The 26,440-nt window shown below is 39.3% G+C and overlaps 1 protein-coding gene across 3 annotated transcripts in view; it reads right to left on the reverse strand.

Annotated features, from left to right (window-relative positions):
- alk (ALK receptor tyrosine kinase) overlaps window positions 1-26,440 on the reverse strand; it is a 328,207-nt gene that overhangs the window by 67,064 nt on the left and 234,703 nt on the right. For all 3 annotated transcript variants that reach the window (XM_056394465.1, XM_056394466.1, XM_056394467.1), the window contains exon 5: window positions 4,243-4,376. In XM_056394465.1, the coding sequence (XP_056250440.1) occupies window positions 4,243-4,376 (134 nt within the window). The remainder of the gene's footprint in view (window positions 1-4,242; window positions 4,377-26,440) is intronic.

Below are 26,440 nucleotides of genomic sequence, written 5' to 3' on the forward strand. Positions count from 1 at the left end.
ATTAGGAGGCTGCAGCAGCATGGTGTAATGGTTAGGGAAATTGGCCAGGGAGGGGAAGGTCACTGGTTCAAATTCCCACGGGGTTCACTGCTGCCTTGTCTCAGCTACATGTCCAATTGGAAAAATGAATTGTGACAAGTTGCAGGGTAATGCATGAGCACAAATACCAAATATGATCTTCGGTGGACAAACATTCTTTTATTTACTGTAACTGTAAAGGCAAATGTGACCTTCTGCCTTGCCACAGTACTATGACAGAGGCAAAGTCAAATCTGCTATTGACACAATCTGGTAATGAGCTTTATAGTCATCACAGTAGTCTGTGTTTACTTCCAGGATGAGGAACTGTGGGACATTAAGAGTGTCATTGACAGATTTGCTGTGCTTGAATAATTAGGTTTTGTGCACAGCTATGCCACAACCATCAGAAAAATACTAGCAGAAGTAGAAAAGTAGAAGAATCCTAACTTCCTGTCAGGAGGATGAGCTCATATAACCACACAAGTCACTTTAGGGGCAACAAATTGGATTGCTTGTTGGCCCTGTGACTGATGAGTTAATTAAAGTGGAGGGGTATGGAGAGAGAAGTCAGAATTGCTCCATTTATTTATCCTGTATTGACTATATCTCCTTGCACTTCACTGGCTTGAGTAATCGTGGCCTTTCTGCTCAAGAAAACAAGTAAGAGGGAGGAAAGGGACATTGTCATTGTCAAATTTGATTAAAACAGAATTTATCTACAAGATTTAGCAGAATTTGAGTCAACTAACAGTCCCTGAGGAATATTTTGACTTCTAACTGCTGCATATCCCAAAGCAGATGTGCTGAAAAGACAACAACAAGAAATGCACCACATGAGGTTAGAAATGAAATTAATCTTTAGCATGATTTCTCTATCACTAAGTCCTAAGTCCTCAGAGTTTCTTGAAGTCTGCAGGAAACCATTATGCAACTGCCCCAGTGTGGAAACCCCCCCCCCCCCAAAAGCCTGACAATACAGGACATTAATAGCTGTAATTAACTAATTTTGAGTGCAAGCGACTGGAACAAATAAAGCAAACGACTGTTTTCTGCCAGGGAAGGAATCGGAGAGCCTTAATCGAGCTCCCTGGCTTCATGTTCTGTGCTAGGTAGGAAAGAAGGTAATTTGAGCCCAGCCTTATGACAGGTGCTGGAGGGGAAAGTGGGGGAGCTTTGCAGCACCGCGAAATGTGGAGAGGCCGCACGGCGAGTGTGCCGAGACGGATTAGGGCTTAGTTTGGGAGTGGGATGTGTGTAGTGGGTGTTGTGCTAGGGGCCCAGGTGTTGCCTGAGGAGAATATGGCACGTCTGCATCCTTTCTCTTCCTACTAGCCACAGCTTATGTACTGCCTGGGAAGAGGAACACAGTGAACCCAGAGAACAAATAGACACTGTTCAACTGAGGCTGGATTTGCATGAGCAATAGCACTCACTCTGCCCCGTCCTTACAGTGACAGAAGAGACAGTTAGACAAACAATCACTGGAGAATCACTAATGATGCAGTGGGACTGATTTGTTTGTGTGTGGATTTGAGTTACCTTTATGTTTTTCTTTTTTTTTGCACTTTGATCAGACGCTCTCCACATGCAAAGTGAGTCTAGGGATAATTTTACGGAAGTGACTGATTCTCTCAGTTCTCACTTGAAGAATCACATAGGACCAGGACTTATCTCTAAGTATGAGATTTGGACTTTTTTTTATTTTTAGTTTATGTTAAGTTAAGTTAAAGTTAGCTATGCAGTGTTGAGATTCAAGGTAAGAAATGTGAAATTTATGAGCAATAGAGATCTATTTTAGTTTCCCTCTCCTTCTCCTTTCCATTATCTCTTTTTCTCTCTTCCTCTCCTTCTCACACTCTCACAGACGTGCATTTACATATATGACAACCAAAATCAGATAATGTAATGGGGAAGTCAGGTGTTGCTGATTTGTTATCAGGCTGTCAGTGCTGGCGAGCTGTGAGAAACTCACCTCAAGTCCAAACATCCCATCTGAACCAAATCTGAAGAATTAGAGATAGACAAATCTTTCCTGTTGAATGAAGTTCCTCATTCATTCGCAGCTAAATATTGACCGAGAATTAAAGCTATTTCATTGTTGCAGAGCTCAAAGAGACTCACCCTCTATAAAAGCAGAGGAGATTAAATTTTCTGGACTGTGTGCATCTCTCTGAATTTAAAAAGAGGCCTTGGGGAATGATCAGCTTCTTAAGATGCTCTGTATGGTTTTATAGAAAAATACAAGCTAAAGCCTTCCAGTATGTGGGGTAACAAGCAGTGGAATAGAGTGGACTTTGAAGATGCTGTGCACAATGCCAGTCTACCTGTCAGTCTTTTCTCTAGGTGATCCACCCAAAATCTCTGGCTAAAAATCAGGGCAACTGAGGATGACAATAGCTGACAGGAAGCCTAACAACTGTTCAAATAACAAAGCAATATTCCCAGGTGTCCTATATGTCCACCAGCAGAACCTTTGCCACTGTCCTACAAACAGGAAAAAAAACTAAACCAACCTTTCCTCACTGTTTCATGTTCATGGGGAAAATGACCAGAACCAGTTTTTATGAGACCACAAATAACAGATGAATAATAATAAGCCACAAAATAAGGCTATGTGTAATATGTGCTGACAGAAGGTATGGATTTTGATCATAATCTCCAAAAGTCTTTAAATCTGGTATCAGATTGCGTGAAAGGGTAAATGAAATGGTAAATGCTGGCAGTTGCGGTCCTACCGCCAGCATTCACTGCAGACTGGGGATTATTTTTCAAAAAGAGGAGCTTTATAGTTCATCCTGCATGTTCTCTGTAGTGCAGATGCAAAAAAAAAAAAACAGAACAGTATCTCATGTGCCTTTCTAGAGCAACAAAAAACAACAAAAACTAAGAAACTGCAGGCTTCTAATCAGCATATTTCCTGAAGATGTCTCAAAATTTTATATGAGAATACTAATACAAATACATGATTGTAAATCCAGATAAAAAGGCAGGTTTGTAAGGACAATGTTGTATAAACAACATTATATCAATGAAGGGATCTCTTTTGAGGGCTGCTGCCAGTTTTGAGATTTAATTTAGTCCATGAGAAGCAGCTACTGGTGGAACATCTCTCTCGGTCACCCTTTACTTGATTATTCCTTTTTATGTGAGTTCAGCAGACTCTAACATGGTCTAGTAAACAAGTTGGGTAACTTTTTTTTATTTATTTATTTTTTTTTATTACGGAAGTCTGAAATTTACTCACTCACTCACCAATTCCTGCTTATTTCAATATGTAGCTGTTTGTAAGAATGATGACATTTTAGATATTAAAATACACATGGATGATTTCATACAATCTGTCACATTAAAATATCACCTGCTTGGTATAACATTTTGTACCTCTCTGCCTACCACAGATCTGCCTGTTACTGTTAGGAAACAAGGACTTTATCCATATTTCTTCAGTAATTCACCCTTGAAATGCTTAAGCAAGGGTTGCTGTGCTCCTGCATCTAGCTCAGAGGAAATTGAATCAGTTATATTAATCCAATTTCAGGAGCTTTCGAGGTTGACAGAGAAGGATATTATTTGAGTCTCGAGCAGTCTACGCATTTCATTCCACAACAGGGTGTAATAAAGTTAAAAATCACAGAATGTCGCTGTGCAATTTCCACTTTGACATGTTTGAGCTGCTTTGGGAACTCGGTCACTGTGCAGACATGTGACACACATTTAGTCTGTATATACATACGTTATATACACAGACTGATAGGAAACACACAAACACACACATACTGGAAAAACACAGAAAAAAAACCAACTGAAAACTTAAGAACAATCCCAAGAGTTATCACCTAAAACCCTGGTTTGTACTTGTTTGTACCACTTTATATTAGATCAGATAATTAGATAAACCAGAAAAATCAGAGGCCAGAGTGACATCCAATATGATGTGACTGAAAAACAGCCCATGTCAGTACAATATCCAATTTATAATGATATGAAACAGATGGGAAACAAGCAACAGTCTGCATTTTCGAAGCAGTAACCAGCAAATATTTGTACAGAAAACTTGATACAACACTTAATTTAGATTTATTTAATTCGAATCAACTAATAAACTACTTTTTAAAAGTTTTTCAGACATTCCAGTGATCACACAAAGTATTCTTAAAAAGAGCAGCATCACCATTACCTTACAATAATTCCGAAAGAAATTATATGGATGTGCCAGCTTACCCATAGTACAGTTGGTGGTGAAGTGGGGCTCGATGGTGGCTGTGTCATCCTGTGGGACCCGCTGATCGTAGCTGGCTGAGACCCGAAAAGGCGATCCTCCATGAGTGCCCAGAGTGAGGTGGACCACTGCCCAGCTGCCAAGGAGAGAAAGCAGGAGCATGGTCAATGCAAGGATCAGACACCATGGCTGACAGAAAAACCCACATCCACTGCGGGGGTTGGGGGTTAGGACAGCATGAGCCTGCTCTGCCTGAGCTCCCAAAGTTTCTGAGGAGGGACTGTCCAGGACTTGAGCAGAAGCCGTCATGGGGGCTTCCTCATTCTCTTCCATTTTGGGAGGGTCGCTTTTTTCCTTAGTCTGGTGATGCATGGCTCAACCTTTGAGCCCACCCCAGACTCTTGTGGAGGTTTAGAGGTGGCGCCTCAGTTGAGAGCTGCGTGTGAAGATGGCACTATGCCTAGACTTTAAAGCCAGTACTACAGCAGGTGTGTGGTTGAGAGACAACAACACACCCAGGTCAAGTTCTTGTGTTGAGGCAAGCTGCAGTCCTGTGGTGAATGCTGTCCTCCCTCACCCAGCAGCTGGCTTTGTGTAGTTCAACTGTACCTAATTTTATTAAGCAAATTGTGCTGATTTCTCTTTGGCTCCGAACTCATCAACAATCTCTCTCTCTCTCTCTCTCTCTCTCTCTCTCTCTCCTCCCCTATCTTTTGCCCATCCTTTTATTTTTTACATACAAGTCCTGACACTTTCTTTGCTGGTATCCATACTATCATGCTGTTTTCATTAACAGTGTCCAGTTTCCAAAAGACATTTCATATCAAGAGCTCAGATATAAAACTGAACAGATTTTGACAGTTTGATGTTACAGTACATCATGATGCTTCCTCTCCGGCTCTAAAAACCTGACTGTCTCCTACATAAAACCAACTTACTACTCCATCTTTACTTAAATAACTATAAATGTATTTATTTATAAATAAAAAACAAATTTCTGCAATATAAAAGTCTTTGCTGTCAACACAACTGAATTGACTTACTCAAAGTCAAATTGGCTGAGGACTTGCAATATTCAAGCTGCTGAGCCCTCAGTTGAGCTATGTCATATTTTAGCCATGCTATCTATTTTGGCATTAAATCAGGAAAAGGGGGGAAAAAAAAGTTTAAACTTAATAAAATGACAATGATTAATGGAAAAGGATTCACTCACAGTGACAACCCACTGTGAATTGTCAGCCAACATCTGCATCCCTGTACTTAGCTTTTTAGTCTCTTTTAGCTCATTGTTTAGCTTTAATACTGACTGTATCATTTTGACTGCTCTCATCAATTCTGTCTCCTGCAGCTATTATTGGCAAAAAACTCAGACAAATCTACTGCACCATACCTGTCCAGCACCAAAAGATAGACAATGATAGTTAGTTTGTACAAAAAAACAGTTAAGGAAGAATGTTGATAATTGCTAAGTTTTTTCTGGATGTCTAAACAGACAACTGTGCTGTAACATATTAGCAGCAATTTTATAAAACTTTAATTTGTCAGGGTTGTGTATCTGTACCTTGCATTCATAGTGCCATCTATAAATGTCACCTCACTTACACCATTTGCACTCATGCAGAGCCTACAGTCCTGACAAGGTCCTCACCAAACATGCTGTATCCCATTTGATCCAAATAACATTTATCAGGCTTCTTTCATGTTCAGTTTAATCTTGTGGTTTTGTGCAGTTTTTTGTGTAATGGTTTTCTTTTTGGTTGTCCTTTGCATCTGATCAGTCACTGAAACACCAATTTTCACAGATAATGCTTATTCCAAGTCAAAAGCACTTCCCTGTCTGTTTTTGAATAAAAAGTTGTGTAAATTGCAAATTGTGTGCTGTCATTTGTTGAGGACGGACCCTGCGCCTTCTGTTATTAATAGTATGGCTCTTGGACTTAAGCTAACCACTGCTTCAACTTTGTTTCAGCTCCCATAAAGTCTAACCATCTGGTTTCTTGCTTGTTCTGGCATTTCCTTACCATGTGGAGCCATGTTGTATTAGACACAACCCAGGCCATGGCTGAGACCACTGTGGTGTCCACAGGTTAGTGGTTGCGGCCTGTATTTTCAATGTAATCTATCTAACCTATTAATTGTACATAAAATCATATACTCTACATTTCAACTTTGAACTCAACTCAAAAAAGTAAAATTATTGCAATATGACATAGTTCAGTGTGTACTCAGTTTTGTTGGAACCTGTATTTGCAAGATGTCCACAATGATATTATTTTTTGATATTAAGTGATATTATTATTACCATTAAGACCACCAAATTGGAACAATTTCACCACAGGTCTTCACCACCCACAGACCCCTGCTGATAACATTATTCTCACAGATCTCAGAAGGTCTCTACCTTTCGATTATGACAAGTGCACTGGGAACCTTCCCGTGTTTATTTTGGGGTTTATTTTGTGCTTTGTTTGGAGAGAACTGTGCTAGTAAGAGTACAGCAAACATAAATGCACACATGCACACACACAAGCCTCCACTACACAAACAGGCTCTGAGCTTTTCTGATTTCCCCAATGTCTCTGCCCTGACTCCACAGGCTTTGCATTACTGTGGCTTTGCCAGCTTCCCCCCTTATGTTTTTCTTTTTTTTTTTTTAAATGTTGCATTGGCTTTCCTCTATCCTCCCCTCTTTCACTGCTCTCACCTTTCCAAGTCCCTTTCCACTAAACCTCCCTCACTCCATCTCTCTCCCTGTCCCACCACCCAGATTTTGCTCAATGTGGAGGGAAGGTGTTGACCAGATGGGAAGTGATTTTATAGCACCATAGTACATCGTTACAGAACAGCTTTGCAGTGTGGGACCTGCTCTCTGCCATATCCCATAATAGAAAGGAAATGAAGCCCTAGATAAGGGCTGCCACTGTCTCCTTGATAACCTTGAAATGATTCGCCAAATGAGTAATATACATATGGTGTGGCTGAATTCACCACCAGCCCAGCTGAGGGCTGAAATGGTCTTTCTGTTGAATGAGTACTCAGCATGAGGATGATGGGATTGTAACTGTACAGGAATGTTTGTCTCCTTGTGCATAAGATAAACAGAAGCATATGAGCAACAACCCAGTGTGGTGTTAAATACAGATAAACAGGGATGAAAATGCTCCGTATTCAAATGTGAAACGCATGAGGAATCAGCAAAATCTATAATTCGAGAGGTGCAGAAGTGTAAACAAAGGAGTTTGTGCCTCGCATTAAATATGCTCAATGTACTGATAATAAAATGGACAGAGCTATACTGCATCCTATCTAAAGTGATCAATGTAAACCTGATCTCTATCTACTCACAGTGTAAAATTGTACACAAGTCTCCTGAACTACTGAATTATTTTTATGTCTTATCACGTTATGTTTGTGCCGGCGCTCATAGGACTGATTAACTGAGCAGTGGATCAGAGCAGAGCTGCCAGAGAACATCACTCAAACATTTAAATATAATTAGCAGCATACCATGCAATGCACAGTCCGAAATATAAATAAATGAAATGAAAATGAATGATAAAGACTCCTCATGCAGGAATTAGATATATATGACTAATCCAAATGTGGATGCTAATAATTGTCATTATGGTCCTTTGTGTCCTAACAGCCTGTTCGTTATTTAAAATCACCTGACCTTTGTTCAGACTCCAGTTTGATGAGAGCTTCTCCCATGATGGAAATGTTTTGTTTTTTTCACCATAGAAATACAAAAACAAAAAACAGCTCAGGCCAACTAATCTTTGCTGCCAATTGACAATTCTCATTTCATAATGCTATTCATTTATGCTCCCTTAGTGCTCTGCTCTGGCTAATGTTGCTCTTTTAATTTTAATTTAGAGTGTATGTGTGTGTGTGTTAGTGAGGACGTAGGATGTTTATGTCCTAACCACATTAGGGTTTGTTTTTCTTCTGGGTTCTGGTTTGCATTAGCTGTGAGTGTCATCCATCACGACATACAATTCATGAAGAAAAAGTGTGTTGCGTGGTGGTAATGTTTCCCTAAGAGCTTGTTGGACACATTACCAGAGTGAGGTTAGTGCAACTTTCTACCTGCCCTACATTATTTAGTTGTGTATTCTTATGCTTCTGTCCTCACAGCACACATCACATTGCAAGCTTTCTGTTTCTCACATTCTGTGGTTAAAATTACTATTAGTGCAAAGACAATTTTTATTCATTAAAAAATCATTCCAAAACAGATCATACATTTGTTTGACTTGTTTGCTGTTGAGCACAAATCACTGTCATTCAAAAAATAATAACCCACATTGAATTGTGCATTTTTGCCTGTATACAAAATGGCTTCAAATACAAAAATAAAATAAAAGCCAGTTTCCTTTCATGAGAAAAAAGTTAGTTTTGCCTTTTGCACAATGTGTGTATTTTTCAGTTCCTATTACTAATTACAACTCATTTACATGCAACTGAAAGACAATGATGAGGGCATCAAATAAGTGTCTTCCTTGTGTGTTCATTGGCCCTGCTTCAGTGATTTCCATCACATGCTGTTTGGGTTGGTTAGCTTTTTGTCACTGTCCAGTAGTCAGGAAACAATTATAGACTGCAAATTGAATAAGTAAACTAATTAGAAAACTAATATGAAGAAAAGGACAGTGAAAGAGAAGAGGTAAGTTGAATTCAGCTATGGGGACATTGAAGAACAGACAGCACATTGTGGAATGAAGCCAGTCATGCAGTTGGGCTAGGAACACACTGGCATGTCTGCAAACGTCTTAGTTTTCATTACAGCGCCTTTGTTAATGAGTTAGAGCCGTTAACATGATTAACATGATCTAGAGAAACGGCGTCTTGCCTATTTTTCACGCGAGGTGCATCTCCAGCAAAATTAGACAGATATGACATAGATGTTTATAGTCATATTGACATCACACCAGCAACATTACATAACATTGACACCTTTCACTATAGTTGTTTCCGTCTTGGCTGAATCTGAGCATGACAAAGACATGAAAAAAATCAAAATATAGTTTTTAACTGTTTTAGTGGCTGCATGTGGAGACAGTGGCATTTTATAGACATTTTATATTCAAAAATAAATCGGAGATTAATTTATAATAACAAGAAATCCAACATTCGAGGAGCCTGAAAAATCTATGAAGAAAGATAGAGCTGGCAGTAGCAGTGATGCAGCAGACATGCAGCCGGTGTGAACACACACACGTGCGAGCCACGGCAGTTCAGCAACACAGCCACCACACACATGAAATGCAGGCAGGGTGTTCTCAGCGTCAAGCACAGCAGCCAACATTTGGCCAATTTGTTCCCATCTCTATGTTTACAGCGCTGACATCATGGGCCCTATCTTACACACGGCACCAAGTGAATCGCAAGTGTCTTTGCTCGTTTCAGACCAACATAGTTGACATTTTCCCATCCAGTGCCCACATTGTTTAAATATCAAATACACCTGCACCCATCTGAGCACCCATGGGCGTGTTGGTCTTAAAATAACGGTGTGGTCAGGTGCATTGTTGGCGCATTGCTATCTTGAGGCAGTGGAAAGTGATTGTGCTATATTGGTCAATGGCACAGTATGTCACTGTTATTTTAAGGATGCATTGTCAAGACAGTAGTATGAACCTACAGCACATAAGTGCGTGCACAAAGTGCGTACACTCTGCCTGTTATGCACAAGCTGAATGTGGCGAAAATGAGCTTCATATGTTTGGAGTCAGGTGGAACATTACAACATAGCCCTCAGAAAGGGCATATGTGTTTATTATTACTATTTATTTTTATTGCATAACACTGCCACACATCATGGATGTCTCTTGGACATAAATTAGTGTCTGTAGAGAGGAATTCTTTCCTACTACCTGGTAAATAAACTACAGTGTTTCCCATTCATCACCTAGACTAAATGAGTCCTGCCAGTTTCATAATGAACCAATAATTTATTTACAATTCTCATAATAAACATAAAACTATAACATCTGATTGTGTGATTTGTGCTGTTGCTTCTTTGTAGAGCTGTTCATTGACTCACTGAGCCCTTCCTTGCCCCTCAGGGCACACAGAACTGCTGCGTGTGTGTGCCGGGACTGGGTTCACTGGTCAGTCACAATCAACTCACCACAAATACAATCTAATCCTGTGGGAAACACTGTGCCATTATAATAGCAATCCGCCAAGGTACAAGCAGGTGTGGCTTTTAAAAGAGAATGGGAGATGGTGATTGGGGATTGGTTTGTTGAATGTTACACCCAAAACACTCCCATGATTAATTAAGAGACCAAGTACAACCCTTTTGAACCATGCACCTGGTGCAGCAACAGGTTTTTCCGCCATTAAATTAGCAAATGGGGATATGGACACGCCCTAAACACACATGCTCCATGTGTTTTAGACCATGCGCTTCATCAGAGAAATGAAAGCTTATTGTCCAAGGCATTCATGCTGAATAACTGTATAATCACAATGCTCCAAAACTATCATAAATGATACCATACAGATATTAAAAACGGTGAAATAAAACAGTAAATCTTAGTTTCTGCCAGAGATTACCAAAACTAAAGAAAATCTGCAAAATCCTGTAATGATCAAATATTGCATATAGACTTAATAAATCTGTTTTGGGTCAGCTGAAGGAAGTACTGCAACAGAAATGTTATACAGAAATTAATCTGATTCCGACCTTTGTTATGTGTCACATCTCTCTCTCTCACTCTTTTTGTACTTTTATTTGCCAATTAAAGGAAAAAATGCCCCAAAAAATATTCAAATTTCTCCTTGTCTTGGCCAAATAGCCCTCTGTAAAACACAACCTGGGGATGCTATGACAAAACAAATAACTTGTAATGTGTAAGGTATCAACAAAATACAGTGTGTTGTATTGACAAAGCCATTTAAGCCAGATCCCAAAGCTTAAGTGCATGAAATGGAAAAGATTTTCAATCATCCCCAAAGTCCAAGTAACCAGTTGAATGCATCTGTAAAACTAAAGGAAGGGGAGGACAGAAATGGAAACCCTTTACATGGTAATGGAATTTTTACCCCTTAAGAGACATTGCCATAGGTTTCGATCATGTCTGCCGTTTTAAATTGAAGTGGTTTTTTTTCATAGGGGAAAGATGAAATTGATTGAAAATGATGCTGTGTATGACTCGGTATGCATAGAGGCAGCAGGGGTTAAGGAGTTAGGAGATGGGTGGTGGTGCTGCCGTGATTGCTGCTAGATCAGGATATCTACTTAAGCCACATTGATTTTGACTGTCAAATGGTGTAGTGCATAACAGGTGTAAGCCAATGTGTCTAAGAGAGGTGCAGATTAGATTGAATGGCCTGACATGGCCCGGCTGAATGAATGTCACTTCCCCAAACTAAACAGAACACATTTGAATGCTATCTGTTGAGAGCAAAATCTGTTATGCCCTCATGCAGCTGGAATCATAGTTTAGATGAGGTTACCTGGGGATACAGGCTTGACTTGACTTGGGAACATGTTTCTGGCAGAATTCAGTGTTTGTTCAGCCAAAGTGGTTAAATGAACTCTAAAAGATCTTTTTCTCACACTGCTCCAAACTTAATTTTTCAACCACTATACACCACATTCTCAGCAAACTACATCACACATGTGCCTCACAGACAATGAATAACAAAACAATTCCATTATAGCAGTGAGTGAAAATACAGAAACTGGGAAAAGGTGGTTTAGCCGACAGTAATCGTGAGGCTTTTACATGATTTTACAGCCTAAAACTTCGGATTGCACTCAAGGCAAGCATTAGCCATTGTATATTCAGATGAGTCACACCTGAATACAGCTATCTTGAATTTCTATGCTAAGCAAATTATTCTGTGACTGGAAAATGAACAATCTGCCAAGAGCAAATTACAGAGGATGAAAGCAAACCCAAGCACATAAACAAACCCAGATGAAAAAATGGGATGCAAGTGAGTCCACCAGGGATTCGTGTCAGTGTGGCAATTTCACATGCCCTAAAAATACACAAGTTCTCCATGAACCCAGACCAAGTGTGTAATTACCAGTGGTGATGGGGAGACACACCCCCTGCAATGTGCCAACCTCTTCAGTAAGACATTTAGCTCCAGTAGGTGGCTTTTTGAACATATCGTTACAGAGGCACAGCTATTCTATTTAATGACAGGGATAATGTTGACAGTGTGCTGCTGTTGCTGATAACTATTTTACACATGGACTTTTGCTGTATTATGATCTAGATTTCACTCCTTCAAACACTTCTGAATGCAGGGTCTGCTGTCAACCATGTGAATTTGTGTGAACTGACCAGGTTATCTGACATGAAAACTGATGATTAAAGCAAAGATGCACTCACTGGTGAACACTTGCATGAGTGCTGGTGCAAATAATTCATCTCCTGCACAGTAGTTAACACTGCCTCCTCCTATGTTTATACAGAACTTAATTGTTGAGGAAGTAAAATACAGACAAATTGGGGAAAATTCAGTGTCAAGACGTGCAAAGCTGATACAGACCTACCCACAGAGATTCCAGCATGTAGCTGCTGCCAAAGGTGCATCTACTAAATACTGACTTGGAGGGCCTGAATACTTGCAAACACGTAATGTGGGCTGAGAGAGTGAGTAGAACATTGTGAGAACAAAAAACCTACACAGCACAGAGAGAATGCCGCACTGATGATTGCATATTTTCATCTTTACTCTTTTTTCATTTTGTATACAGTATCTTGTCTTGAGAATGTGTTACATAGCAACAAGGTTAAAATACCATTTTGCAATAGGTAATTAGATTGAAATGTTACGCTTCAATCTTAGTTTTAAATTAAACCAGAACAAAATTCTGCTACAAATTAATAGAGGTCAAACTGAAGAGGGAATATTGGCTGACCATAAGGGCTTACATCAGAAACTGTGAGAGAATTTATAAGAGAAATTAAGAAAGGAATGGGGGAGGCTATGCCAAGACTGATGGAAACAGATGACTTAGATTTCTTACTGTTAGCTGAACATAATAGCAATGCATCAAAAGAATGACAGGTCTACAATAAAATCTCCATTTCCATCTTCTGAGCATCCTTCTTCAGCATTTTAGGTTTTGCTAATAGAATCTATGTCTTGAATAAGCATTGTATCAGCTCCAATGTTCATTGCTTGACAAGGTCCTGTAATGAGATGAGATCTTTTGTATCTACTGCTCAACACCCTCTCACGAATAAACTGTCTGAGTGGAACGTATTATAGTGGATAGGGGTTAAGAGGAAGTACTGACACAACTTTGGGAATTAAAATATGAATTCTAAATGAAACGAGTCCAAACCCTGTGTGGGCTCAGTTAAGAAAAAACAGACTTTTCTATATAATGCTGTGCGTCAGCTGATGATTAAAAAATGATTTCAGTGTTGTGAAGTAGTGGAGCAGGATTCTCACTTGACTTGACAGCTTACTTCAGTTGACTATTTGCACTCTGACATCCCTTGACAATTTTTGTGGCTACAGTAACATCTTTAAAAAGTATCTGAGGTTTAGAAAAAAACAGAACTTAATCGTGCCACTAAGACAGAAGAATCTCAAGAACTGGGGCAGTTTCGCCATCTGGAATAGCGGGAGTTTTAATGTAGGCCCATCCATGTGTGGGCTGGCAACACTGATACAAAAGACAAACAAATGTCACATTCTGTTTGATTCTGTTTGATTAGACCGGCCAGCTGGCTCCATACAAGTGTGTTTGTTTGTGTTGTGGCTGTAAATTCATTACATCTTATGAGTGAATCCTTCTCACTCGCTTTACTTTGGTACCTTTTCAATCGACAATTGCAACTTGGTTGCGTCCATACTGGGGTAAGGGGATCTCTGGCATGATTGACCAGTCTGGGCCAAAGTTTTAGAGCTCATTTTTTTCTTTCCCATTCAGCTGCTGCTAAAATCACACAGAGACAACATGAGGTTATTTATCCAGGAACCTTTGTTCTCTTATATATGAGTGAGGTGTCACGCACCGCAGCATTATCATCAGAAGCCTCTGCATCATTACCAAGCCAATTGTCAAGGCTGAGCTCCTTGCTTTCCCCAAAAAAGGGATTGATGCAGCGCCACTCATCATTCAAGATAAGCCCAACGCTTCCTCAGTATGTGAAAGGTGGATGCCTCTGGTGAGACACCCCACTCATGTTATCAGAGAACAGGGGTTACGGGATAACTAACCTTCTCTAAAATAGTAGTTTCAGTGTCTCTTAATGGGGTTATACTGACTCCTCTACTGCCAGATAAGCTTATCTGACTGGCAGCCAAAGAGTCCACACTCAGGACAGTGCACTAGGGAGGGTATATTGACATACAATTTTTTGAAACCCAGCTCACTGTAGCATGAGTTTCTTCTGTAGTTACAACCCTAAACTGGGCTGAGATACTGTCACTCCTTTGGTGAATCCGCACACAGTCCAACAAGAGGCTGTAGCACTTTTGAAGTGTAGGCTATATCAATTACACAACACAGCTCAATGGGTAAGATTGTTAAATATTGGGCTCACCAGTATGTAGCTTAATCCATGACAAACAACTGAGAGGAGCTCCTATACTCTCCCCATCAATGTACAGAAATGCTAGAAAGCATATGAAAACTTTATGGCATATGGACATTGCTAGCTATTGTTACTAACACTTGTGCAACATATTTGTTAAGTAATGGAGATGATTAATTAGTTTTAGTCAGCTTAATAGCAGGATAATTTCTAAAACCCTAAAATTATGTGGTAAAGAGTGAGCTAGTTCTCTGAAAATACCAAATGGTGATAAATTAGTTTGCCTCATTGTTCTGGTATGCTAACCTCTAAACTAGAAAAATGATGAGTGATGCAAACTCAAACACCGGGGAACCATGTGGCTTTAGCTGACAAGGGTGTCACACGGTGAGGTCAAGTTTGGTTTTGTCCTGTCTCCATGTCTTGTCATTTCCTGTTTTATTTTGAAAGGTTAACTCTCCTCTCGTTTCAGGTCACTTGCCCTTCCTCATGTGTCACCTGTCTGAGTGTCTTCCCTGATTCCTGATTGTGTCCACCTGTTCCCCATTTGCCCTAATGTGTCTTATAGTCTGCGTCTCCCTTTGTCTTGTGCCAGAGTGTCTCGTTCCAGTCGTGCACCCCAGCTTCCTATCTAAGTCCATGCCTTGCCTTGTCTTTGCCTTATACTTCGTCTTTACCTCCTTGTGAGTGATTTTTTTGTTTGTAATTTCATAGAATATAGAGTTTTCTGTTTGTCAAGTTTATAGTAGTTTTTGTAACCTCCTTGTGAGTGATTTTTTGTTTGTAATTTCATAGAATAGAGTTTTCTGTTTGTCAAGTTTATAGTAGTTTTTGTAACCTCCTTGTGAGTGATTTTTTGTTTGTAATTTCATAGAATAGAGTTTTCTGTTTGTCAAGTTTAGAGTAGTTTTAGTAACCTCCATGTGAGTGATTTTTTGTTTGTATTCTCATAGTGTGGAGTTTTGTTTGTCAAGTTCATAGCAGTTTTTTGTAGCCTCCTTGTGGAGTGATTTTCTGTTGGTTTATTCCTTTTTTGTTTCAGCAGTTTTGTCCCTCCAGTTGGAGTGGGTTTTGTTTATTAGATTCTTCCCGAATAGCATAATGTTTCATAGTTGGTTTTATTTGTCACTCCCTCTCGAGGTAGGAGTATTTAAATAAAGACTGCCTTATTGATACTCTGCATCTGAGTCCTCATTCTAGTCCAGGCCTGACAAAGGGCTTAATGACAGAAGAAGTAGCATCTTCACATAAGACCAGCTCACATGCAACAAACAGTGCAAGCATCAGCACAACACCACTGTGCTAAGATAGTGCTGTACATATGACAAATAAACCTGTCCTCACTACAGTCACCATGTATGATAGGGAAGTACTACATGTTGACAGCTATCCCAGCCATTTTTAGTGCTATTTATCACTGTAGCTGCTTTCCCTCCCTCAGTCATTTGCCCCTCTAATCTAATTTCCTATAGTGTCATTCATTATCTATGCCAAAGTCTGTTACACTGCTTCATACTCTGTTATGCTTACTATCTCCTGTTGACTGTGGTCTGTTTCCTCACATTGTTCTATAATCATATGTGTTATCCCCCTATAATGCTGTTCTGAAAAATTCAGAGCAGCACTGTGTAATGATATTGTGCTGATTGAAATATCACTGCAATTGTGAGTTGGGAAATATCAGGGCTGGGGGGATCAGATAACCATGGAAACATGTGAACCATGCTTGTATAGAGGAATGGAAACTACCCTCTCTTCACACAAATAATATAAACAGAATTTTGTTTACATTAAGAATACTGGATTGGATACTGCAGTAAATCTCCACATTAGACAGATATTAACCTTGTCATTAATCTAGCAAGCTCTCTCCATGACTGATCGTCAACACATTCGTGTTTTTTTCTTGTCATTGTCAAATTAAACTGCATATCCAATTTGGTTTGGCTTCTGGTGTACCTTACATGGCACATAAAGCATGGAAGACCTCTACAAATTATTAAATTCAGTGATGAAAACTTTCCCTCTCAGACATAAACTGCTATGCTATTACAAAGATGAAAGGCATGGGGGGAAAGATCACATGGCTCCTTGCACTTTTTAATTATGACCCAAATTCAATTACTTTGCTACCTCATACTTTACAGAGCCACAGGAAATTGCTCCAATCGAGTGACAGCACTTGTGATTAAAACATGTTCACTTTGCAACATAAAAATTCTGCTGTTAAAGCTTTGAGCTCACAGGAAATGGATAATGGCTCAAAACAACAGGAAACAGTTACCCTCTTCTAACCGACTAATTCATCATGTCACCAGACCACATCACGTTAGATGTGTGATTTAACTCACAAAATAATGCTCTTATTTTCCCTGCAACCAGAACATGGAACAGATCCACAGTATGCTCGCGCTAAATAATAAAATATAAAGTTTAATAAAAACCCTTCAAGATAAATTGCTCATCTACATTGTAGCTAATATGTTTGCACTGCACTCTAGTGCAAAGTAAACAAGAACACAAGTGAGTTTAAATGACTCCACTGGCAACCTGGTGACAATCAGATTTTGAAAAATATTTCTTTAGCGAAGGACATCAGGAAAGTAGTCACCTCAACAATCTTTGAATCCATGTTCTCTTCCTGATGTAGACTAGCCTTGGAGGCACAACAGACCACTAATCATCCTGAGAGGAGATGAATGCTAAGATGCTGGCAGCCCTAAGGGCCTGCACTGTTGAGATGTAAGCACTGTTATAATCTAGACTGTTGCACCTGGTACTGAGGAAAAGAAAGACCTATACGGGATAAGACCAAGGCACAGTACAAACCTTTTTGGCTTGCAACCTGTTAAGATACAGCAATCATTACATGTTCGACAAAAACATTTTATTTTTAGAGGCCTGATGAGGTAAAATGAACCAACAATTTACTACCAAGCATGCACAATTTTCTGTAGCAGAAAGTGTGTTTTTTTCTGGCTCATCTGCTGAAGAACCAGAAAGGAGGAACCTGAGGATCATCCTCTGCTTTTTTCCTGGTTCCTCAGCTTCATGTCACAGCCCCTTAGATTTATCTTGTGACCCCTTGTGTGGGTCACGTCATAGCTTACAGTGGAGTTGGATACCCAGAAGAAGATGTCAGCCTATGGAAGAACATCCACATTCATAGAAATGGTTTCTTTTGTTGTTTTTTAAGGTCTCTATGTATCATTATGCAAAGATGCATATGTAGGTTGAATTTTGAGGAATAACTATTTCTTTGTTGCTGTCAAATGAGGAAATACATCAGATGGGTCTTAGATTATCACATCACTAGATTCTGGTGATGATAGTCTGTTTAACAGCATTTAGGTAACTGACTGACTTCTTTGTATGGAAAAGCTTCATGCACAAACATGTCAGAGGAAAAGACACCAGATTAGTGGATTTTAAGCAGATGGAATGCTTTCAGCAATATAGTAGTAACTGCACTGCTTTCCATGTATGTTTATGTTTTTTTTATACTGAGGCTCAAAATCATTCTGACCTTTTTCACTGAGCTTCAAATGTTTAGCTGTGTATTAAAACAGAATGTGTAAGTGGTATTTACTTGAAAACCTTAGGCCTGGGGTTGTGCAAAAGAAATGTTTTCCATGTTTAAATAGGAAGCACAAGGGAATGGGTGTTTGAGAGTTTGGAAAGCAGAAATCAATGTGAATGTAATATGATATGGTTTTAACGAGGAATGCTGGCTAAACTAAGTATCTGTACTAAGGACTTCAAGTAAGAGTGCATTTTCTATGGTTAAAAAGGATGTTTTTCCTTTTATGCAACATAGTGCAGCAGAAGTTATGGTAATTAACTTTTCCACATGTGACATGGTATGAAAAAGCATTTAAAAAAACATAATTTAAATTACTGATCTGTACAGGGCTAAGAAAGTTGACAGTATGTGAATAATGGGTTCCTTGTAAAATGTATATAGTCAAAAGAATGTTAGTAATTTAAATAAGATGACACAGTGGTACTGGCTGGTGACAGCATGCGGTACGTATGACATGGACATATCATGAAAGCTGGCATATTGATTCAACACTCAGATCTATATTCCTGACTGGGTCATGTAGCTGTTATGAAGCTAACATGCATGGATGAAGAACATGTTATTAATGATATTATGAGTTATTATATGAGTTCAGGAAACAGTAAATGTTTTCGGATTTACTATGTCTATCTAAACTTTCAGAGCCTGTAACCTGTCTACCTGCAGCACACCATTTTCTCCCATCGAGAACACCAGACTTGTTTCCTCCAAGAGGATCGATTGAATTAAGAAAAAAAAACAAAAAAAAAAATCTTAAATCTTTCTTCTTAGATCTTTCTTAGATCTTTCATTAGTCCAGAGTTGTAACTAAACCTGGACTGAGAGACTGGATAATCATAATGGCCCTCATTTATCAAACGAACGTACGGCAGAAAACCGTGCGTACGGCCGTTTCCACGCAAGCTTCGGCATTTATCAATTTGGACGTGAGCGGACGCTACGATCAGATCTAACGTCAGGTCTGAGCTCGTGTACGCAAATCTGGATTTGCGGTGCAGCACAGCAAAATCTGGCTGAGTCTGAAAATAATTATTAAATAAACCTCAGCTGTCATTAGCATAAACAGTCACATATTTAGAACAGATCAAAACGGATTCTTAAAACGAATAAAACAAGATAAAAAAAATTTGAATTTTAAAAAAGCCCACGTTTTTTACTGATACCAATTTTTTGTACAATAAAACAATATGATAGGCTAAATAGCCTAACATGACACCTAATTATTGCACATTAAAATTTGAAATAATAATAAATACAAGCAGAAATGTGTGTTTGCAAATTAACTCATGGCAAAATTGTGTAATTGTTTTTTGTTTTTTCCGATGGGTGTGACACAACTGGAACAACAATTAAAAGCATCTGGTGAGATAATCATTGTTGCACTGTGGTTGGTCAGATGTTTACTCACTCCCCTATTTAAACAGATGATTTGACAGTTATCAAATCATAACGATGGCAGATTTACTCGTTTTGGAGGAACAATACGCGCATGTCAGACGTGAGCGCGTTTTCAGAGACCGCAGGGATCTCCAGATTGCTGGGTTTCCAAATTTGGTTGGAGCAATTGATTGCACTCGTGTGTCTGAAGGAACCATCCATGAATGATTACGCATTCATCAATCGCAAAAACTACCACTCTATAAATGTACAGGTGATTTGTGATGCCAAGCTTTCACTGTTAAACGTGGTGGCCAGGTGGCCGGGGGACACACACACGATTCTTTTATTTTTCAAAACAGCTGTGTTGGCGCGCGGCTGCAGGAGGCGGCACTGCAGAGCCAAAGTCATCTCCGTTACCCTCTTCCACACAGCGGTTTTATGAGCTCCTTTGACCCCACTCTTCAGACTGCCAAAAAACACATCCTTATTTTGCGCCACCTCGGATGTCAGGATGTCGATCTCCATCTCTGAAAAGTTTTGTTTTTTGCCAGTAACTCTTCTCTCCATGTATGACCTTAGTGGGCGAGGCCTCCGAACCAGGAATATTTAAGGGCGTAACATGTTAATGAAGATTGAATTCAGCCGCCGCATTTATCAAGACCCGATCATTCGTACGCTGGGATTGGTCCGATACGAATGTTTCATGAATCACACGTGGATCCTATCGTACGACCAATTCTGCGCTCAGATCTGCGCCTGTTTTCACGCAAGATTGATAAATGAGGCCCAATGTGTTTTAAAATTATGTATAAAAATTATATATAAATTTACAATTAGCCCAATATAAAATCCTACAGATTACACACATAATTCAAAACAAAATGCATAAAATGGGTCTTTCTAACAGAGACAAATGCTCACAAAGCACTCTAGGCACAACAGATGACTACCTCCACTTCTTATGACTAAGCTTGTGTTAATCACAGACCCTTTTTCATCTAACCAAAAACCCATAGCATTTAGGTGGGGCAAATGCTAACTTATTTCCGGGTTTTAGGACTCATTCCAGCAGAACTCTGTGGTTACTGTTATTAATACTGTTGGTGAAGGTAAAAGTGGTATTTTTTGTTTAGTCTTTCTCAACTTTCATCAATGTGGATGCATACACCTGTGATATTTTATTGTACTCATACTCAAACACATTCACCCACCATTAAAGAACACAAAGAATGTCACCCCTGCTGAGTGCAGTGGGCAGACTCCCTCCCAAACAGTCTGGGAGTGATAAAAGGCAGGATTCAAAACAGACAATTTCACAGAACGATGACAGTCCTTTTGCAGCCCTGAAGCTTAAAGAATGGGACAAATGAGACGTGGTTACAGTGACCTTGTCCTGTGACCCAAAGTCTAATCAGGTCACCTTTGAGTGCAAGTGAACGTTTGTGCCAAATTTGAAGAATTTCCCTCAAAGTGTTGTTGAGATAAATGTTCACAAGAATCAAAATCAAATTTTGCTTACCCTTGTGAGTGTTTTATGCACAAAACCCTTCTGGCCTTCATATTTTTCATAGGATTACATTAATGAAAATATATTTAATCACAGTGAGCAAAGGCTGACTCCAACAATACAATTACTTTGCATTTATCAGTTAGTGGCTGAAACACAGGTGTTAATAAATAACTGTATTATAGAGTTGCGCAATTAAATTGTGCTGCACAGATAAAACCAAACCTGTGCCACTGAAGTGACACTCTAGTGAATTCTTCTCTGCTTGCCAAACCAGTGCCCACTTAATTTGGACAGCACAGTGCAATTTTAGTGTCCAAAAATATGCTTGCACCACTGTACAGACTATATTTTAGCGCATATGCTAGGTCTATGCTATTTGGATATCTCTAGTTGGTGGAACGGAGTACACATCCCCTGCTCCAAAATCCCATAAATACCTTTAATATATGAAATGTTATCTATTTCAACCAACAGACAGTTGACCTTCACATTAAAAGGTGTTTTATGGGTACCAGCCAATGATACAAGTAAAGCAGTCTGTACTAGGTTATATTCTTGTGTCATGGGTTATTCTTGTCATACAACATGTCTTGTAGAATGGGTAATCTTTTTTGTTGATTATATCTGTGCAGGTAATCTATTGGCAGCAGGACCAGTATATTTGTTCCAATTAGAGCCACTAATTTGAGGGCTGTGTACCAAAACAGTGCCCAATTAAACTCACCTCGTGTGGGTACCATGATTAAATTTGGTGCAAATAGGGGCTGCTGCTTGATGATACATACAGCATATAAGTATCAACAAGTGCTGCAGAGATAGACCTGTACCTGTTATTGAAAACTTCATGTGGCAGAGAAGCCAACTTACATGGAACTGATTTTATGATATTACAGACACTATCTTTGGTGTCTAGGCTCTGACCTTGTTGCTCCCTGCAGCATACAATAAAGCTCAGCACTGTGGTAACAGTGCAAACTTAGAACCAGGGACTGTAGTGGGATGATGCGGTGAAGGTGGGATGACAAAAGATTTTTTTCTTTTATCTTTTAGGATTCTGAATCAGTTTACATATTACAAAAAAATATTTTTTTAAATTTTGTTACTGTTATGGTTTCTTCTACGTAAAACAGCAATCATGGTGTAGAAGCTGCTAAATATATTATTGGAGGAGGAGAAAAAATGTATTTAGCAAGACTAAATTAAAGTAAGTGTAAGTAAACACTGCAGACTCCCCCCCGTCATTCACATTCTATGGTCCCTGTGGTAACAGTAAAAATAAAGCTATCGTCAGCTTTCCTCTGGTGCACTTACAGCAGCAGAGTAGGATGTAATTGGGGTAAATGGAGGGCATACAAAGCGCATTACTCTCACACCAGAGTCACCCTTATATGCTTGGGTTTAGGCAACAAAAGCACTTTGGTTAAAGTTTGTTAAATGTAAATAAACACGTTGCGTCCGAAATCACTGTGAACTTTTTATGTGTTAAAACATATTTGGTATCTGATGTTTGGTCCCATTTCTTGCAACACTGGTTTACTTCACTAACCACAACAACACTGTCTTAATTGCCTTATTAACCAAACTATACATGTTATTCATAGTTATTATCAATTAATGTAATCAAGGTTTTTGCAAAGTGATCCACTGTCAACATTCTGTTGCATATTTCTGTGCAAGTCAATAGAGCCAAAAATAATTGCTTTAATGTAAAGTTATCAGATTACATACAGACAACCAAACAAAATAATTAGCCTTACGTACATAATACATTATTATTTGTTATTCAGCTTAGTTGTAACTGCATATGTAATCTGAATATTTGTCTTCCAAATTAAAACTATTGTTGTACGTCACTGCACACAGACAATGGCCCTCATTTATCAATCTTGCGTGAAAACAGGCGCAGATCTGAGCGCAGAATTGGTCGTACGATAGGATCCACGTGTGATTCATGAAACATTCGTATCGGACCAATCCCAGCGTACGAATGATCGGGTCTTGATAAATGCGGCGGCTGAATTCGATCGTCATTAACATGTTACGCCCTTAAATATTCCTGGTTCGGAGGCCTCGCCCACTAAGGTCAAACATGGAGAGAAGAGTTACTGGCAAAAAACGAAACTTTTCAGAGATGGAGATCGACATCCTGACATCCGAGGTGGCGCAAAATAAGGATGTACTTTTTGGCAGTCTGAAGAGTGGGGTCAAAGGAGCTCATAAAACCGCTGTGTGGAAGAGGGTAACGGAGATGACTTTGGCTCTGCAGTGCCGCCTCCTGCAGCAGCGCGCCAACACAGCTGTTTTGAAAAATAAAAGAATCGTGTGTGTGTCCCCCGGCCACCTGGCCACCACGTTTAACAGTGAAAGCTTGGCATCACAAATCACCTGTACATTTATAGAGTGGTAGTTTTTGCGATTGATGAATGCGTAATCATTCATGGATGGTTCCCTCAGACGCACATGAGTGAAATCAATTGCTCCAATCAAATTTGGAAACCCAGCAATCTGGAGATCCCTGCGGTCTCTGAAAACGCGCTCACGTCTGACATGCGCGTATTGTTCCTCCAAAACGAGTAAATCTGCCATCATTATGATTTGATAACTGTCAAATCATCTGTTTAAATAGGGGAGTGAGTAAACATCTGACCAACCACAGTGCAACAATGATTATCTCACCAGATGCTTTTAATTGTTGTTCCAGTTGTGTCACACCCATCGGAAAAAACAAAAAACAATTACACAATTTTGCCATGAGTTAATTTGCAAACACACATTTCTGCTTGTATTTATTATTATTTCAAATTTTAATGTGCAATAATTAGGTGTCATGTTAGGCTATTTAGCCTATCATATTGTTTTATTGTACAAAAAATTGGTATCAGTAAAAAACGTGGGCTTTTTTAAAATTCAAATTTTTTTTATCTTGTTTTTTTCGTTTTAAGAATCCGTTTTGATCTGTTCTAAATATGTGACTGTTTATGCTAATGACAGCTGAGGTTTATTTAATAATTGTTTTCAGACTCAGCCAGATTTTGCTGTGCTGCACCGCAAATCCAGATTTGCGTACACGAGCTCAGACCTGACGTGAGATCTGATCGTAGCGTCCGCTCACGTCCAAATTGATAAATGCCGAAGCTTGCGTGGAAACGGTCGTACGCACGGTTTTCTGCCGTACGTTCGTTTGATAAATGAGGGCCAATGTGTTGACAGTGCTCCAGAAATATACATTTGTTTTAAAAAAGGGACATCATCTGCTGTTGGCAGCATATTCGTGGTGCCATGTATTTATATTTAGGGACATGTACGCACATCGGATTCAACTTGGCAGAAGTTACAAGAGTATAAAACTGTTAGTGTAGAATGCAGGTCCATTCACTACAACATTTTATTTCTTACCATGTAGTCTTCAAGTATCTATAATAAGTCCAGCTGCCCTAATTTTAACCTATTTTTAGATGATATGAGATGATTTATAGATTTTCTCAAACCCGTTAATTACATGTGTTGTTCTCTGTATACATATAGTGTTTTTTAAGGCTCTGCTTTACCAGCAGTTTTTGGGGGCACTGTAGAAGCAATGAGTTTGGTAATGACATTGGAAACGAACTGTGTGGAATAGATAGACTGGGGATTGGTTTTTATTTCATTACCCTACTCCAGAAGGTTCTGTGTGGTAAAACAAATTAAATTACTGACTTCAGTGAGATTGTTCAGTCCCATAGACGTGTTTTGGTATGTGTCGAGTGGAGTTCCACAATAACATTGTTCAGTATTCTTTCCATCACAGAGGTGAGGGGATAAAAAAGTGATTCTACCAATCCTTGATGCATTTATGTAAGATATAAGGTTTCTAAGAACAGCTACAACAGTGCACCTCTCTTCTGAGGAACAAAAATATTATTGGTTACACTGGTAATTATGGTTGAGTTGATGAGAAAATAAATGGGGCCCAGAATGTTTTGGGAGAGAACTGGGAAACAGCAGTTACGGGAAACGAAGTAACTTTTAAATGAGCAAAAAGTACATTCTGTCTCGTGAAAAACCAAAGTTAAATTTCCAAGCAATAAAGCAATATACCAAACCCATTGTCACTTTAATTTTGGCGGCTAAATCCTACTTTTTCTAAAAGGCTAAAATGACACCAGATGTGCCGTCTGAGAGATACCGCTGTGTGTGTCCCCAAGCGATGAGGCGTGAACAAAGGTTCCAACGTAGAAGCAAAGACACCAATGACAAGACAAGAGCAACCTTTGGTCCTACAATAACATGGTGGAAATAAGTGAAGCAACAGCTGGGTTTCCAAACCGACTCGGAGTTGGCATCTACTTTTCTTTATCATTAACACTGGCTCCTACTGAGCATTGGTTACTGTGTTCAAGTGGCAGTTTGTTGTGGGAATAAAATTATTCTGTCACTGCAGTTTGATTCAATATCCAATTTTAGGAGGGTGAATGCTAAATTAATGTTCGAGTTTTATTCAGTGAAAGTGGAAGTTTCACAAACTACACTGTAGTCTTGCATGTGGGTTCGGTCACGATAGTCAGATTAGCCGTTCGCTGATTTGTCATGGGAGGAGAGCTGGTTTGAATTGAGATGATGATTTTTTTGTTTGTTGCATGAGTGATTGACAAGCCATGTTTTCTCTTCATGAGCTGTTGGCTGATTAGGGTAGAGTGATTCCAGCGCCCTTCACCACCGGAGATTATCAGAATTTAAAGTGCCAGCCTCTTCTAATCATCACTTGTGGCTGCACAGGCCGCTGTTGCTCACCAAAAGTTACATAGTCTCACTTCAAAACATGCTGAATCATTTTTGCATGTCTGACATAAACACTCCTGTGAATAGCAATCATGAATGCCATGTGTTCCATCACTGCACATCCCAACAGAATAAAACCTCTGTCATTTAAATGCAATGAAACTGGGCCAGGGTGACTGACATGTAGCACAGTAAAAAAGAAAACCTTGTTGTGAATAGGCAGTGAGAACACTCTGCCATGAAAACTTTATGTAACTAGGGGGAAGATGAAAGGAATAACATTTCTATTTTGCTATAGCCTTTGTCATTACAAACAACTGCTTGACAGTTTTCTGTCCCTCTAATTTGCCTCGTGTGTTTGCAAGACTAGAGAGAATCTAACTTTAACCCCTGCGTCTCAGAAAGGCTAAAATATAGATGTTGTTGTCTTTTCTCATCATTAAAGCGTG

Source organism: Seriola aureovittata, chromosome 13 (assembly GCF_021018895.1).
Source record: "Seriola aureovittata isolate HTS-2021-v1 ecotype China chromosome 13, ASM2101889v1, whole genome shotgun sequence".
Taxonomy (NCBI): Eukaryota; Metazoa; Chordata; class Actinopteri; order Carangiformes; family Carangidae; genus Seriola; species Seriola aureovittata.